The sequence below is a fragment of the Mastomys coucha genome, unplaced genomic scaffold (genome assembly GCF_008632895.1).
Source record: "Mastomys coucha isolate ucsf_1 unplaced genomic scaffold, UCSF_Mcou_1 pScaffold1, whole genome shotgun sequence".
In the NCBI taxonomy this organism is placed as follows: domain Eukaryota; kingdom Metazoa; phylum Chordata; class Mammalia; order Rodentia; family Muridae; genus Mastomys; species Mastomys coucha.
In genome coordinates, this window is record NW_022196891.1 from 71,113,376 (window position 1) to 71,130,976 (window position 17,601).

The 17,601-nt window shown below is 38.0% G+C and overlaps 1 protein-coding gene across 4 annotated transcripts in view; it reads right to left on the reverse strand.

Moving 5' to 3' along the window:
* Nucleotides 1-2,175: 2,175 nt before the first annotated feature.
* Nucleotides 2,176-17,601, reverse strand: part of LOC116103814 (mucin-5AC-like) — a 24,525-nt gene continuing 9,099 nt past the window's right edge. For 3 of the 4 annotated variants that reach the window (XM_031390298.1, XM_031390272.1, XM_031390282.1), the window contains 5 exons: nt 16,487-16,654; nt 13,359-14,849; nt 11,892-12,308; nt 4,076-4,264; nt 2,176-2,505 (listed from right to left, as the gene is read on the reverse strand). In XM_031390298.1, coding sequence (XP_031246158.1) covers nt 2,485-2,505; nt 4,076-4,264; nt 11,892-12,308; nt 13,359-14,849; nt 16,487-16,654 — 2,286 coding nt within the window. In that variant the 3' untranslated portion in view covers nt 2,176-2,484. The remainder of the gene's footprint in view (nt 2,506-4,075; nt 4,265-11,891; nt 12,309-13,358; nt 14,850-16,486; nt 16,655-17,601) is intronic. The other variant, XM_031390291.1, reaches the window with a different exon arrangement.

Genomic DNA, 17,601 nt, shown 5'->3' on the forward strand with positions numbered 1-17,601 from the left:
GCCTTCCACTGGGTAAGATTAATTATGGCTAGCCAACTTTCTCCTGACTCCATATTTCCAGAAAACCCTTCCCTATGGTTACCACTGGACAGTAACATCTATCTATCTATCTATCTATCTATTGAAATTTTAGGTTTATGTAAGGTACAATTCTCTATGTCTGACTATTATTAAAAATCTTGCCCTTTTATTCACAGATTTACGGTAAAGGCTCACACAGATTTTTATAGAAGCTGTGAAAATTTATTCAAAGAAAAATGACAGCAAAGATCAGAAAGCAATATTGTGAGGAGCAATTGTGAGCCTTATAAGTAAAGATATTCACGGCTCCAGGTTTGCTTGGAGTTTCTTTCATGGAGTTCTAGAGGAGGAGTTGTTTTGCTGAAGGGATGTAGCACAAGTGAGTATTTCAACTGATTGGCTTAGACCAGGTAGGTATTTACTCCTAGTGCATGCCCATTTCCAAGAAGCAGTTGATTTTGATTATACACACACACATACACACAAAGACACACACACACACACACACACACACACACATATACATAGGAAGGAGGTGGTAGACAGGATATCCATCATAAAAGTTCACTTTAGAGAAACACTTTGTCTGGATGTACATTTACTCAAACTAGTCCAGGCTGCATCAAGCCATCTTTCATGCTATCAAGAAGGTTCTGTGACATATTTGACTATCAATAAGATTTGAATGAAGATATTTCTAAGGACAGTAATCATTTTCAAGGTTCACAGCATATATATTTGACATCTGTTGTGTGTGGGTGCCCACTTTGCCAATAGGGTTCAGGTGTATTGTTGGAAGAATGTTGTGTGGCTGGAAAGTACATTGTGGTTATAGGACAAGAAAAGTAGAGTTTTAAGGTGCTAAACAATAGTCTGTCTCTCCCTCACATGCTGGAAGAGCAAAGCTGAAGCCAAACAAGTAATAAGAACAAACAGAATTTCCTTCCACAAATACTTTCTAGTGACATTAATCTATTGATGAGAAGTGACTGTGAATTAAACACACCCCATCAAGCTTCAAATTCCAGTATCATTAGAATGGGGTATAAGCCATGGATTTAGAAGATGAGAGAGGCACTCATCCTTAGCTCTTGCATCTTCCTGCCTATATATCTGCTGTCCAAACACCTTTCTATGCTCCTTATGTCCATTTCAGATCATTGTCCCATGTGGCTGTGAATATTTATCTATGCTCCTTATCTCTATTTCAGATCATTGCCCCATGTGGCTGTGAATATTTATTGTAAACCTGAGAGAAACTGGAAACACTTGCGAGAATCCTTTTACCATGCCCACTAGGGGGTTTCTTGACTATGTTAAGGAATTTGGAAACACTGATCATAAGTGTGGGTGGCATCACTGAATATGTTCAGGTCCTTAATTGGAGAGAGAGATAGAAGAGAGAGAGAGAGAGAGAGAGAGAGAGAGAGAGAGAGAGAGAGAGAGAGAGAGACAGAGACAGAGAGACAGAGAGACAGAGAGACAGAGAGAGAGAGAGAGATCAACTCTAGAACTTTCTTCTCTCTGCTTCCTCCTGCAGTTACACAGCCAGCCATCTCACCCTTCTCTATCATTAAACCATGGGCAAAAATAAATGCATTGATCCTTTAGATGCTTTATCAAGTTAGTCTTCACAGCAGTGAGAGAGTATGCAACACTCTAGAAAGGCCTCTAAGAATAATAATTTAATTCATTTGATTTCCTCTATCATAAGCCTTCTTCATTTTGCTTTAAAGATTTTCAGTGATTTTATTTCACCCTGGAATTGAAGATGGGATTCCTTACTATTAAAAATAGTATGCCCCACTGAAAAACACCTCATTTGGGGCGATTTTTACAAATAACTTTTTGAAACTTTTATAACTGAACTCTATAATGCACTCACAATACTCAACATAAAGGGTGTAAGACTTTATCTTGTCTTCAGCATATTGGTTTTGGAAACTTCACCCAAGGCTGAGGTCAACCTTCTCCCACATCTTATTAATACCTTGACTTTCATGAGTAGAAAACACAGTCTATTTGTTCTTGAACTTGCTTGTCCTTACACATCATATTTGAAGCCTGTATTCTCCAGCTTTATCTGAGTGTCACTAACTTTTTATTTTAAAGCACCTCTCAAATGGTAAAAAGATACTCCCAAAGGCACAATGCTTTGTAGAAATTGTGTGGATTGTTTTTTTATTTTAAGTTTCAGGTATAAGAATAACAAATCAACAATTTTAGAGTCACAGAGCCAACATATGAAGTTTAGAAAATAGAAAATGAATACAGAATATCAGAAAGCACCATTCCTAGAATCAAGAGCTGGATTATATAGGGCTGGTCTTTCAACTGTCCTATGCACATTTATTTTCTGTACTTGAATCTTATCTCCACAAACAGAATCATTGGCATCCAGGTTTTCAGAAGTATGGTTCCAGAGGGGTTCTCCTGAATGAGTCTGGGTTGAGTGGCTTTCCTTTACTTTCTAGCAATGATGACCTTAAAAAAGAAAACAATGAAGTCAGTTCAGCTGAAATGCAGCCAGTTCCACACTTTTCTTGCTGAATATTCACCATGACTCCCATATGCCCTTCTCTCACTCTGACCTTATGTACATCTCTGTCCTTGGAGTCAGCTTTCTTCCCTTGCTTGGGATTGTCAAATTAGCTAGCCACTCCTACAGCTTCAGCATAGGTGGAAGATCAGGGTGTGCTACAGAGGTACAGGGGAAAGGAAAGTGCTGCAAGGTCTGAGGTAAGGACTGAGTTGCAGAGTTTCATTGAACAGGGTGGTTGGGAAGAGTAAAAGAAAAGCTTTGTTGCCATGGGAGAAAGATTGGAATTTTGGCAAATGGCTGATGGTTTGGAGAACAATGATAGTATAAAAACACTTCTATGTGAATGAAGAAGTCATCACTTATGTTTCTTTTGTTTACATTATAGTAGTGGTGTGTGTGTGTGTGTGTTTAAAATGAATTCCATACAGATGTGTGTAAGTACAAGGAGGGTGGATTTTAACACCTTTATTTTGTGGATTTATAAGGTGGATTTTTAAGGTGTTTGATTCAAATTCTGACTCTGATTCTTCAAATTGACCAAAGACTAAAATACAAAGAACTTCGGGGTCTTCATTTATAGCATGTAAATACTTTCTGTTGCAGAGGATAATGGACAGAAATCATTGTTTGTATTTTTTATGTTAATTCTGATTCCTCAAGAGGAGCTGCCCCAACAAGGAGTAGATTATATACTTAGGTGATTTCATGTAAGCCTTCTCCCTATTTTAATTGGTCAAATAAAAGTTAGAGCCTGTGATTTGGAGGTAGAATGGCAAGGTGGGGCTGTAGTCATTAGAGAGGGGGAAAGAGAAGAAAGAGAGAGGTAGATGATGAGAAGGAGAAGACAGAGGAAGATGGAGGAAGAGGAGGTAGAAGGAAGATGGAGCAGAACCATGCAGCCTAGAGAAGTCACAAGTAGCAAGAGACCTCATAGCTGGGGAATAGACTTGTGTAGTGGTATACCTGCCCAATCTAGTTGTGCAGTTTATCAGTATTATATATGAGTGGTGTGGTGTGTTCTTTGCACAAGCCTATTGGTCTTGGATATTTACTGCAATACCGTGTCATCTGATTTCCTCAGGGCATCCTTGGGAACTTATGATTTCTGTCCATTATTCTATGCAACAGAAAGTATTTACATGCTATAAATGAAGACCCTGAAGTTCTTTGTGTTTTAGTCTTTGGTCAATTTGTAAAATCAGAGTCAGAACTTGAATCAAACACCTTAATTTTCCTGCTAATATTCATTATGCTTTGATAAATCTGATAGTTTTCTTTTAAGTCAATTAGCTACACATATAGTAATGTTTGAGTCTTTCTGAATTTGTTTTTCTTATTATGATTTAAAAATCCTTAATAGAAATAATGGAAGGAAGCTGACATGTTAAATGAGCAAACCTTAACTTTTTCTCCACCTATTAGGTTTTCTATGTAATGCCAATAGTCAAGCTTTTGTAGAGTATTAAAAAATATAAGATTCTTAGGAAGAATGGGGTTTTCTAGAGAACATACCTTCATGTAACTGTGCCTTACAGACTTCAGCTGCCAACCATCTTCAGTGGACGTCAATTCAAAGCAGACAAGTCTAAGTTTATTGCCTGGTTCACACTTGATATTTGTGAGTCGTCCATAAACCACCACTTCCATTTTCCCTGTATCATCTTCAATTCCATAGTAAATGAGTTCATTCCTCTCAGTTTTCTGAAAAATCATTTTAATATTGAAACTTCTAAGAAATGTGCCAAAGCTTCTCACATCTATGAGAATCAAAATGTGTCAACATTACCCTGTCCCCAACAAGGCAACTTTGGTTCTTAGGTTTTATTGGAGGTTCAAGTGCCAATGAGATGGCTCAGGGGGCAAGGGTGCTTGTGGTCCAACCCAATGACCTGGGCTCAATTACCAGGACTCATGGTAGAAGGAGAGAACTCATTCCTGAAACTTTCCTTACAAATTCAATGCTATTTTTATGACTTTGTGTTTCTTCTCAACCCTCACAGCCAAAATAAATAAATACTGAAAAAGTTAAATTATAGAAACTAAATAGTTTAGGCTGTTCCAGTGAACAACTCACTCTTGATGTTTCATTTGTGAGCATAGCCTAATATGACTGAACCATCTCTCCAGTCCTTGGAGACCTCTCTTAAGATTTACTTGCTTGTGGTCCTTATCTGCTGCATATCTTTATGAAATATAAGTATCTTCCTAAGCACTAGTGGTAATATATTAAAGGAGCTGAGATGTCTTAAGGATCCCATGCAAAGGATCAAAAATGAAAATAAAAACAACAGAAGTAAACAACGACATCAATTTGATTACCATTGCAGGTGTTGTAGACACATCCCAGGGACCTGAGAAGAAAGGCTAGTTGTGGTTCATTGTGAGGCTGGGGAACATTACTATAAAGCCCACTTTATTTCACTTATTTTAACTATTGAAAATAAAGTTATTTTCATACAATATATTCTTATCATAGTTTCCCTTCACCTACCTCCTCTCAGTTACTTCCCAACTACCCAAGCTGACATCTTTACATCTTTCTCTCCATTAAAAAAAAAAATCAGGCAATTTAAAAAGACAAAGCAATAAGAATGAAATAAAGCAAACTAACAGACATAAAATAAACAAGAAATAGTACATGAAATAGATACACAGATACATACACAGATATGAAGATAGATAGATATGCACATAAATGCACTCAGATCATACACATGTACACACATATATACACATGCCCACCCACATGCACATATACATGCATACACATGCAAACATATTTACACACACCCATGTATACAAACACAACTCCTTTAAAAATGGATCACAATTTCTCAGTTGACACCTTGATGTTCTCTGCTACAATTCAAACAAAGGGTAAGTCACTACAGCATTTAGTTCAGATGTTTTAGTTTGTAGCCCACTTAGTTTACTCACTGTGTAACCAAATGTTCCAGCACAGCCAAAGACAGCATAGATAAAAAGTAGAAAGTCATGACTGTACTCATATACATGAAATTTTGAAATTATACATTGAACAAGCATATAAATGAATTGGTGTATTGGGACTTAAGGAAACACTCCAAAGTTATTGAAATCTTTAAATTTCCCCACTTTCATGATGTCCAGTTATAAATTCTGAAATTGAACTTTCCTGTTGAACTCCCATTTTACCTTAAGACAATTACTTGTGATAAAGATCTCTTTATCAAAAGATCTCAGTAAAAAAAGAACGCACTTGAAAATACATTAGAGATATAATCTTGGTTTGTTGGACATGGCAACATTCTAGGGGAGAATAATCTATTTGGTTTCCTATTCTCATCACCTCTAACTGTATCATGGCTAGGAGTTTGGCTTTTTATTCACAACTAAATTGCCCCTAATACAGGTAAGGGAGCTATCAAAGAAAATCTAAAAGAAATATATGCTATAAACTGAACAGTGTCTGGTAACTAGGGCTGCTGTAGACATAGTGTCCTAGCCAGGAAAATGCCAAAGGTTATTGATAAATCTCTTTCTAAAGAATGTACCTGAGCCAGGAGGTACAGGCCTCAGAAGTGGCAAGGCAGCTGGGACAGGATCATTTCTACCTCGGTCTACACCTAGGAAGGAGGGCAGATCCATAGCCCTCTCTGCCCCTTCCGCCACAAGCAGAGAGCCTGTCTCCTGGGTGTGCTCTGACCCCAGGACTCAGAAGGGACACAAAATGCAAAAAGTTCCTAACCCAAAACATACAGGAAATCCAGGACACAATGAGAAGACCAAACCTAAGGGTAATAGGTATAGAAGAGAGTGAAGACTTCCAACTTAAAGGGCCAGTAAATATCTCCGACAAAATTATAGAAGAAAACTTCCCTAACTTAAAGAAAGAGATGCCTATGATCATACAAGAAGCCTATAGAACCCCAAATCGACTGGACCAGAAAAGAAAGTCCTCCTGCTACATAATAGTCAAAACACAATGCACAAAACAAAGAAAGACTATTAAAAGCAGTGAGGAAAAAAGGTCAAGTAACATATAAAGACAGACCTATCAAAATTATACCAGACTTCTCTCCAGAGACTATGAAAGCTAGAAGATTCTGGGTTGATGTCATACAGACCCTAAGAGAAAATAAATGCCAGCCCAGACTACTTTACCCAGGAAAACTCTCAATTACCATAGATGGAGAAACCAAGCTATTCTAGGACAAAACCAAATTTATACAATACCTTTCTATAAATCTAGCCCTTCAAAGGATAATAAATGGAGAACTCCAACACAAGGAGGGAAACTATATCCTAGAAAAAGCAAAAAAGTAATCTTCCAACAAAACTAAAGAAGATAGCCACATAAATAGAATTCCAACTCTAACAACAAAAATAACAGGAAGCAACAATTACTTTTCCTTAATATCTATTAATATCAATGGACTCAATTCTCCAATAAAAAGACATAGACTTTCAGAATGGGTACGTAAACAGGACCCAACATTTTATTGCATACATGAAACCCACCTCAGTGACAAAGACAGACACCATCTCAGAATAAAAGGATGGAAAACAATTTTTCAAGCTAGTGGTCCCAAGAAAAAAGCTGGAGTAGCCATTCTACTATTGAATAAAGTCGACTTTCACCCTAAAATGACCAAAAAAAAAAAAAAAAAAAAAAGGAGGAACACTTCATACTTATCAAAGGTATGATCTACCAAGATGAACTCTCAATTCTGAACCTCTATGCTCCAAATGCAAGTGCATCTACATTCATAAAAGAAACTTTACTAAACCTCAAAGCACACATTACACCACACACAATAATAGTGGGAGATTTCAACACCCAACTCTCTCCAATGGACAGATCATGGAAACAGAAACTAAACAAAGACACAGTGAGACTAACAAAAGTTATGAAACAGATAGATTTAAGAGATATCTATAGAATTTTTTATCCTAAATCAAAAGGATATACCTTCTCAGCACCTCATGATATCTTCTCCAAAATTGACCATATAATTGGTCACAAAAGAAGCCTCAACAGATACAAGAAGATTGAAATAATTCCTTGTATCCTATCAGATCACCACGGGCTAAGGTTGCTCCTCAATAAAAACATAAACAATAGAATGCCCACATACATGTGGAAGCTTAACAACACTCTACTCAATGATAATCTGGTCAAGGAAGAAATAAAGAAAGAAATTAAAGACTTTCTAGAGTTTAATGAAAATGAAGCCACAACATAACCAAACTTATGGGACACAATGAAAGCAGTCCTAAGAGGAAAACTCATAGCTTTAAGTACCTCCAAAAAGAAACTAGAGAGAGCATACACCAGCAATTTGACAGCACATTTGAAAGCTCTAGAACAAAAAGAAGAAAATTCACCCAAGAGGAGTGGAAGCCAGGAAATAATAAAAGTAAGTGCTGAAATCAACCAAATGGAAACAAAAAGAACTATACAAAGAATCAGCCAAACCGGGAGCTGGTTCTTTGAGAAAAATCAACAAAATAGATAAACCCTTAGCCAGACTAACTAGAGGGTGCAGAGACAGCATCCTAATTAACAAGATCAAAATGAAAATGGAGACATAACAACAAACACTGAGGAAATCCAAAAAATCATGAGATCCTACTACAAAAGCCTATACTCAACAAAACTAGAAAACCTGGATGAAATGAGCAATTTTCTAGACAGATACTAGGTACCAAAGTTAAGTCAAGATCAGATCAATGATCTAAACAGTCCCATATCTACTAATGAAATAGAAACAGTCATTAATAGTCTCCCAACAAAAAAGAAGCCCAGGATCAGATGGGTTTAGTGCAGAGTTTTATCAGACCTTTAAAGAAGACCTAATACCAATACTCCTCAAACTATTCCACAAAATAGAAATGGAATGTACTCTACCCAGTTCATTCTATGAAGCCACAATTATTCTTATACCTAAACCACACAAAGACCTAATGAAGAAGGAAAACTTCAGACCAATTTCTCTTATGAATATTGATGCAAAAATTCTCCATAAAATTCTTGCAAACTGAATCTGCAAACACATCAAAACAATTATCCATTATGATCTAGTAGGCTTTATTCCAGTGATGCAGGGATAGTTCAATATATGGAAATCCATTAATGTAATTCACTATATAAACAAAATCAAAGAAAAAAACCATATTATCATCTCATTAGATGCTCAGGAAGCATTTGACAAAATCCAACATTCCTTCATGATAAAAGTCTTGGAAAGATCAGGAATTCAAGGCCCGTACTTAAACATGGTAAAAGCAATACACAGCAAACTAATATCCAACATCAAACTAAATGGAGAGAAACTTGAAGCAATCCCACTAAAATCAGGGACTAGACAAGGCTGCCCACTCTCTCCCTACCTATTCAATATTGTTCTTGAAGTCCTAGCCAGAGCAATTAGACAACAAAAGGAGATCTAAAGGATACAAAGTGGAAAGGAAGAAGTCAAATTATCACTTTTTGCTGATAAGATATTATTCTTAAGTGACCCCAAAAATTCCATCAGAGAGCTCCTAAACTTGATAAACAACTTCAGCAAAGTAGCTGGATATAAAATTAACTCAAACAAATCGGTGGCCTTCTGCTACACAAAGGATAAACAGGCTGAGAAAGAAATTAGGGAAACAACAACCTTCACAATAGTCACAAATAATAAAAAATCTCTTGGTGTGACTCTAACTAAGCAAGAAAAAGATCTGTATGACAAGAACTTCAAATCTCTGAAGAAGGAAATTGAAGAAGATCTCAGAAGATGGAAAGATCTCCTATGCACGTGGATTGGCAGGATTAATATAATAAAAATGGTCATCTTGCTGAAAGCAATCTACAGATTCAATGCAATCCCCATCAAAATTCCAACTCAATTCTTCACAGACTTAGAAAGAGCAGTTTGCAGATTTATGAGGAATAACAAAAAAAATAGGATAGCCAAAACTATTCTCAACAATAAAGGAATCTCTGGTGGAATCACCATCCCTGACCTTAAGCTGTACTACAGAGCAATTGTGATAAAAACTGCATGGTATTGGTACAGTGACAGGCAGGTAGATTAATGGAACAGAATTGAAGAGTCAGAAATGAACCCACACACCTATGATCACTTTATCTTTGACAAAGAAGCTAAAACCATCCAGTGGATAAAAGACAGTGTTTTCAACAAATGGTGCTGGCTCAACTGTCGGTTAGCATGTAGAAGAATGCAAATCGATCCATTCCTATCTCCTTGTACAAAGCTCAAGTCCAAGTCGATCAGGGACCTCCACATAAGAGCAGATACACTGAAATTAATAGAAAATAAAGTAGGGAAGAGCCTCGAGCTCATGGGCACAGGGGGAAATTTCCTGAACACTAAAGCAATAGCTTATTCTCTAACATCAAGAATTGACAGCTGGGCAGTGGTGGCGCATGCCTTTAATCCCAGCACTTGCAAGGCAGAGAGAGACAGATTTCTGAGTTTGAGGCCAGCCTGGTCTACAGAGTGAATTCCAGGAGAGTCAGGGCTACCTTGAGAAACCCTGTGTTGAAAAGAAAGAAAGAAAGAATTGACAAATGTGACCTCATAAAATTGCAAAGCTTCTATAAGGCAAAGACACTGTCAATAGGATGAAACAGCAACCAGAAATTGGGAAAAGATCTTTATCAATCTTATATCTGATAGAGGACTAATATCCAATATATACAAAGAAATCAAGAAGTTAGACTCCAGAGAACCAGATAACCCTATTAAAAATGGGGTACAGTGCCTAACAAAGAATTCTCAACTGAGGAATACCGAATGTCTGAGAAGCACCTAAAGAAATGTTCAACATCCTTAGTCATCAGGGAAATGCAAATCAAAACAACCCTGAGATTCCACTTCACACCAGTCAGAATGGCTAGGATAAAAAAGTCAGGTAACAGAAGATGCTGGTGAGGATGTGGAGAAAGAGGAGCACTCCTTCATTGCTGATGGGATTGCAAGCTGGTACAACCACTCTGGAGATGAGTTTGGTGGTTCCTCCGGAAATTGGACATATTACTACCAGAGGACCCAGCTATACCACTCCTGGGCATATACCCAGAAGATGCTCCAAACATGTAATAATGACATATATTCCACTATATTCACAGCAGCCTTATTTATAATATCCAGAAACTGGAAACAACCCAAATGTCCCTCAACAGAGGAATGGATACAGAAAATGTGGTACATCTATACAATGGAGTACTACTCAGCTATTAAAAACAATAAATTTATGAAATTTATAGGGAAATGGATGGATCTGGAGAATATCATCCTGAGTGAGGTAACCCAATCACAAAAGAACACACATAGTATGCACTCTCTGATAAGTGGATAGTAGCCCTGAAGATCGGAATACACAATGTACAATCCTCAAACTACAAGAAACTCAAGAAGGAAGACCAAAGTGTGTATACTTCGTTCCTTCTTAAAGAGGGGGAACAAAATACCTATCTAAGGAATTGCAGAGACAAATTATGGAGTACAGACTGAAGTAAGGACAATTCAGAGACTGTGCCACCTGGTAATTCTTCCCATATTCAATCATCAAATCCAGACACTATTGTGGATGTTGGCAAGTGCTGGCTTACAGGAGTCTGATATAGCTCTCTCCTGAGAGGCTCTGACAGTACTCAACTAATACAGAAGTAGAGGCTCACAGCCATCCATTTTACTGAATACAGGGTCCCCGATGAAGGAGCTAGAGAAAGAACCCAAGGAGCTGAAGGGTTTGTAGCCCCTTAGGACAAACTAAAATATGAACTAACTAGTACCCTCAGAACTCCCAGGGACTAAACTACCAAGCAAAGAGTACACATGGTGGGACTCATGGCTCCAGCAGCATTTGTATAGCAGAGGATGGCCTAGTCAGTCATGAGTGGGAGGAGAGGTCCTTGGCCCTGTGAAGGTTCTATGCCCCAGTGTAGGGGAATACCAAGGACAGGAAGTAAGAGAGCGTGGGTTAGTGAGCAGGGGGAGAGAGAGAGAACAGGGTTTTTTGGTTTTGTTTTTCTTTTCTTTTCTTCTTTTCTTGTATTTTTTTGGAGGGGAAACTGAGAAAGGAGATATCATATGACATGCAAATAAAGAAAATATCTAATTAAAAAACAACAACAACGTTCCTGAGGTCCATGAGGAGACGAATAGTAAGAAAATATGGAATCCCAAAGGTAAGAAAACCTTTCCTAGTCTCTTTCTGCTATGGAAGGCAATGATTTTCTGTGTTATGTAAGTTGACCAAATACAAGTTGAGCAAATTAAAACTTAAAATCTCAAATTTCAGAAGAAATTTTACAAGTAATGCAATGGCTTACCTTAACTACTACAAACTCTCCATTCACAAATGTTCCCTTTGCTTGTGAGAAAAGATGAGAAATTTTCGGAGTTGCATTGGCTCTTTGCCTCAGTGTATTTGAGACAACCATTGTCGGGTTAACGTTCACATCAGACACACAGGAAGCGCTGTATATCTCCAGAAACCCATTGCACCCAAAATAATCTGATATGAAAATGATCTTTCTAGGGATGAACTTGCTGATTAGAGTTGTGTCAAAAACCTTCACTCTGAAGAACTCAGTCTCAGTAGCCACTGTAGCATGAAACATCCTTTTATCTTCTCTCATGTCATATGTAAATGGTTCTGTTACTTTCAACACCATCACTTGTTTGGGACCTTGTTGGTGACCTTCTTCCCTAGCAGGCTCCTTTGGTACAATTCCTCTCCTTGGTGTCTACAAAAAACACACATGGGATAAGATAATATATTTCAGACAGATCATAAGGAACAATCGCACTAAATAGAATAGAGAACATGTAAACAATGCCTACCATGTTACAACCTAGGTAAAGGAAGAAATGTATATTTACATAAATATTTACTTGAAATGTACCTAAATCACAACCTAGTGTTTCCAGTTAATACAAATTTTACCTGGTAGATAAAGGTATTATACTTCTGGGGAGTGAATTCAAAGCCTTCAATGCTCTAGTCAAGTTTTCTATCTAGGAACATTTTGAAGATTTTAATTCAAAACATTTTCTAAAGTAAATTAGAGCTTTGTCAGCAAAAGGGTTAGATAAGCAGCCAGAGGAAGATCATCTCAAACATTGTAAAGAAGTAAGGGTTCATATAAGAAGCTATTCTTTTTGCCTAGTAACAAGCATTGAAGTAAATGCTGAAACCAGACAAAAAGCATGAAGGTAGTTCACTTTGAATACTTCCTAGACATCCTACCTTATTTCTGTGTATCAGGAAAGCATGTTGAAATGGGGTAACACTGAAGGACTCAAAGAAGAGACATGTTGGCAGCTATGGGCAATCTGGGTACCAGCACAGGGAGGCAGCTACAAAGTAGCAGCGGTCTCTTTGGTTTGACATGGAAATGTATAGAGACTTCACTCTGTGGTATCACAGCTTCTCTCTGATTCCTCATCAGTTTGTTCTATCATAGGGAAGTACAGTTCTGGTATAATGAGCCGTGGTTCACAATATAAAAACAGCACCTTGAGAAAGAGTGCAATGCGCAAAATTAAATCAAATGTTTCGCTATACTCCTTACAGATTAGGAATGACTGGGTGATCACTGACTTAGACATTTTCTCAATGGAGAAGCAGGTACAATGTATTTTGCAATTGAATTTAGGGAAGGATCAGTAATTATACGCAATACAAATTAGTGGCTTCTTGAATAAAAGGTCATGTGTACATATAGATTAATGAAGAAGCCTTCCAAGTCTGTGCTAATCCCTGTCATTATATTGTTAGAAGAGAAGGTCATTACCCTGGATGGACTGCTGTTTATTGTTGCTGAAGGCCCTGGAGTAGCACTGGGAGCTCTAGATGCTGTTGCTGGAGACAACTGTAGAACCAGAAGACTGCTGGATGCTGTTGGTAGAGTTCCATGTGAAGCCAGGAGACTGCTGGATGCTGTTGATGAAGTTGCATGTGGATCCAGGAGACTGCTGGATGTTATTGATGAAGTTGTCTGTGAAGGCAGGAGACTGCTGGATTTTATTGTTGAAGTTATCTGTGAAGGCAGGAGACTGCTAGATGCTGTTGGTAAAGCTGTGTGTGAAGGCAAGAGACTGCTGGATGTTATTGTTGAAGTTGCATGTGGATCCAGGAGATGGCTGGATGCTGTTGATAAAGTTGTGTGTGAAGGCAGGAAACTGCTGGATATTGTTGATGAAGTTGCATGTGGATCCAGGAGACTGCTGGATGGTGTTGTTGATGACATCCGAGGTGCTTGGACTTTCCTGGATGCTTTTCCTTTAGGAAGGGGAAGGGCCTTCCCAGTACCGGATGCTTCTCCTTGCATCAATGGAGTGGTGCACACACTTCTGGACTCTGTTGATGGAGGAGCATGAAGAGTCTGGACACAAATGGATCCTGTCCCTGGATGAATTTGAGTAGTCTGGGCTCTGCTTGTGGATATTGACATAGGTACCTGAGGAGCTGTAAGACTGCTGAGTGTTGCTGTTGGAGGTGCCAGAGAAGCCTGGAAATATTTGGGTACTGTTGATAAAGATATTTGAGGACCCTGGACCTCCTTGGATGCTTTTACTGTAGCAGAGCTAAGAGTTGGAATGCTACGGGATGTTGTTGTTTGAGGTACCTGTGAGACAGAGGTGCTTCTGGACATAGTTGCTAGAGTATGAGGATCCTGGGCATTGCTTGTTGCTGTTGATGGAGGAGGCATCTTTCTAAGCTGGGCTTTTCTTGTGAGTGTTGCTGAAGGTACTCTAGTAGTTTGGACATTTCTGGATGCTATTGCTTGACTGTGAAGAGCCTCTGGGCTATTGAATGCTGCTGGTGTAGGAAAGTGAAGGTCCTGGGTACTTCTGGGCATTGTTACTAGAGATGTCTGAGGGGCACTGGAAGAATGGACCACCATTTCCGAAGGCTTAAGAGGGGCCCTGACATTACTGAATGCTGCTGCTGATGGTACATGTAGAATCTTGGCATCACTGAGCAGTGTAGAGGGCACATTAGCATTCGGATGAATGCAGGAATCTGAGGCTCTAGGTACTCGGAATTTCTGGAAAGGTGATGTTGGAGAGCCTGGAGACATCTTTAAGTCCATGTGTGCTTCTTGGGGCTTCTGAGGTGACTGAGGGCTGCTGGAAGCCGTTGCTGAAAGTTCTTCAAAAGTCAGGAGTTCACTTACAGCTGGGAAGCTGCTGGTTGATGAAGACTCCACAAGTTGCTGCTTTCCCTGAGGACCCTTTGTCTTCATGATGCTATGTCTTTGGATGGTTGTGTTTTTCTGTTTCTAAAGGAAAACAGAATTGTGAATTTTTTCATCCTGCTTTAATGATTTTTTTAAAATCAGACCAAGAACATCTTTCCATTTCTGCTTCTGAAAAGAGGACCTTTATCCTGTCAGTTTTCTCTTGGCCTGAAAGAAGTATTTTAGCCCACACTGAGGGATTTCTAACACTTAGCCTTCTCCCTTCATAATCAATATTATAACTTCTCTTAAAAGTCAGGTATTGAGTTATCATTGGTCTGGGATGGAATGCTTTCACAAAGTATCTTACAATACTCACAGATCTTACTTGATCTGATACAACATTGTATTATTTTGTGGGAAGCTAGGCCTGTATTAAAATTAGCTTATACATCAGGACTCTCTTTCACATAGGATTTCTAATCCATTAGATATTAAATCCATGTTATATATGTTCTCTATAGCATACAGGGATCCCAGTCCTCAAACTTTCTGGTGATTTGAATGAAACTGTATGACAGGTACCCTACAGTAATGGACCACACAAATGAATTTTGGTAGATGAAGATGTAGCTCAATTGACAGGGTGCGGGAGTGTTCCTTATACCCATCTGGACTCATTTAAAACTTTAGTTAGATTTTAAAAATGGCCATAACTCCAGGTAAATAAAACTATGTATGTGGTGAACACTTGTACTTCAGGTAACATTTAGGTAAGGTCTTCATTGTACTTTTCTAATGTTAAAAAGAAGTATAAAACTTTAACGATTATATATTTGGCTTTAAATATGGAAGTGAGTTACTATGCAAATAGGTCCACATAACTATTATGGCCACTTTTACTGATTTCTTTGTATGTTTTTGATCCTTCAAAGGGCAAATTTTCTAAAATGCAATCATTACTATGAAGCTGATGCCACTCAAGCCAAAAGTGTCTTTTAATGAAGCCTATTTTCCTGGACTGTATACATTTCCATTTATATTTCTGTCATCATTTATAAACACAGATAATTAAATGTGCCTAAGGATTTCAATCCATGGTAAATCACAGGACTCTAGCAGTTAAAAGAATTGAATGTTGATCACATAGAGTGTTCAATACAATTGTACCATGTAACAAAATGAGGTTTATGGAAATTGTAACCCGGGTCTCAAAATACACACGTGATAAATGATGATATCATTAAATATGTACATTTTTAGAAGTACCTGGGATGGGTCTGAAGTTGACTCTCAGCAAAAGAAAATGTTACAGTTATAGAGCTTTGATCTGCAGTGGACAGGGATCAAGACTTCCCATACAGGGAAACATCACATGTCAAAAATCTCCTGAGTAGAACACAGAATGTTGAAAATAACCTCAGAACATGGGTCACCAGCAAAGGGAAACAGGCTGAGAAGAAACTAGGCAAAGGCAGGTTAGTATACTCTGTCTCCCCTATACTTTCTTTTGAACCCAAAGCAGAGAGTTGGTTCACAACATTAGAAATCCTTTCGTAAATACTTACCTCTACAATACCAACTGAGGCTGGTTACAAGATTGGATAACTTAATGTGTTATTTAATCAAATGAGGAAAGTCTTTGGAATAGGGGATTAGTGAGAAGTTTTTCCATGATTGGGGGGAACCCAGCCATATGCTTTGGGAAAGGGCAGGCATTGGGAATAGGAAAGTGGTACCTTGTTTGAGGAATTACTGGGTGGTGTTGATGGAGGCTTATGAGGAGTCTGGACCCAATCTTCATCTCTTTGTATATTGGTCCCTGAAGTTTCTGGAAGCTGAGCCTGCTCCTTGGTGAGCTTCTTTCTCTTGCCACCTTCAGTTTTTGTGGTTTGTTTTCTCTTTTTCTGAAAGAGCAACATTGTCTTTCTCTCCAGATTCTCTCATGTGTTGGAAATTGAACCCCAAGCCTTGTATAAACCAAGTTGTGCTTTTCTATAGTTTTATCTTCAGCCCTTAGGAATATCTTTAAAATTAAATAACTTAATTCTAGTCATATTTGTTTCATTGTGTGCACACCTTATTCTTAACTGATGAATTCTATTGTATAGTTGTTTGAATAATAATGGCTCCCGTAAACTCATAGATTTTAATGTTTACTCAGCATTTATGAAACAGGAAAGTAAGTTAGTAGGCAAATAGGTCCATATAAATATAACGGCTACTTTTACTGTTCTTTTTCTTTTTTTTTTTGTATGTTTTTGATCCTTCAAAGTACAAGTTTTCTAAAATGCAACCATTACTATGAAACTGATGCCACTCAAGCCAAAACTGTCGTTAACTGTAGCCAATTTTCCTGGACTGTATACATTTCCAATTATATTTCTGTCATCATTTAAGGACACAAATAATTAGATGTGCCTAAGGATTTCAATCCATGATAAATCACAGGAGTCTATCAGTTAAAAAAATTGAACATTGATCACATAGAAAGTTAAATACAATTGTACCATAATATCAAAATGAGGTTTGTGTAAATTATAACCAGGGTCTAAAAAACATACCTGATAAATGATGATATCATTAAATATGTACATTATTAGGAGAAGTACTTTCACTGTTAAAGTTATTGTAATTATAGTAAGAGGTCTTTGCGAGGGCAGAGAAAGCCACTCCCTTTGATGAGGAATGGCAGGTAGAGTTCGGGATATGCCTGGGACGGGTCTGAAGTTGACTCTCAGCAAAAGTGACTATTACAGTTATAGAGCTTTGATCTGCAGTGGACCGGGATCAAGACTTCCCATACAGGGAAACATCACATGTCAAAAATCTCCTGAGGAGAACACAGAATGTT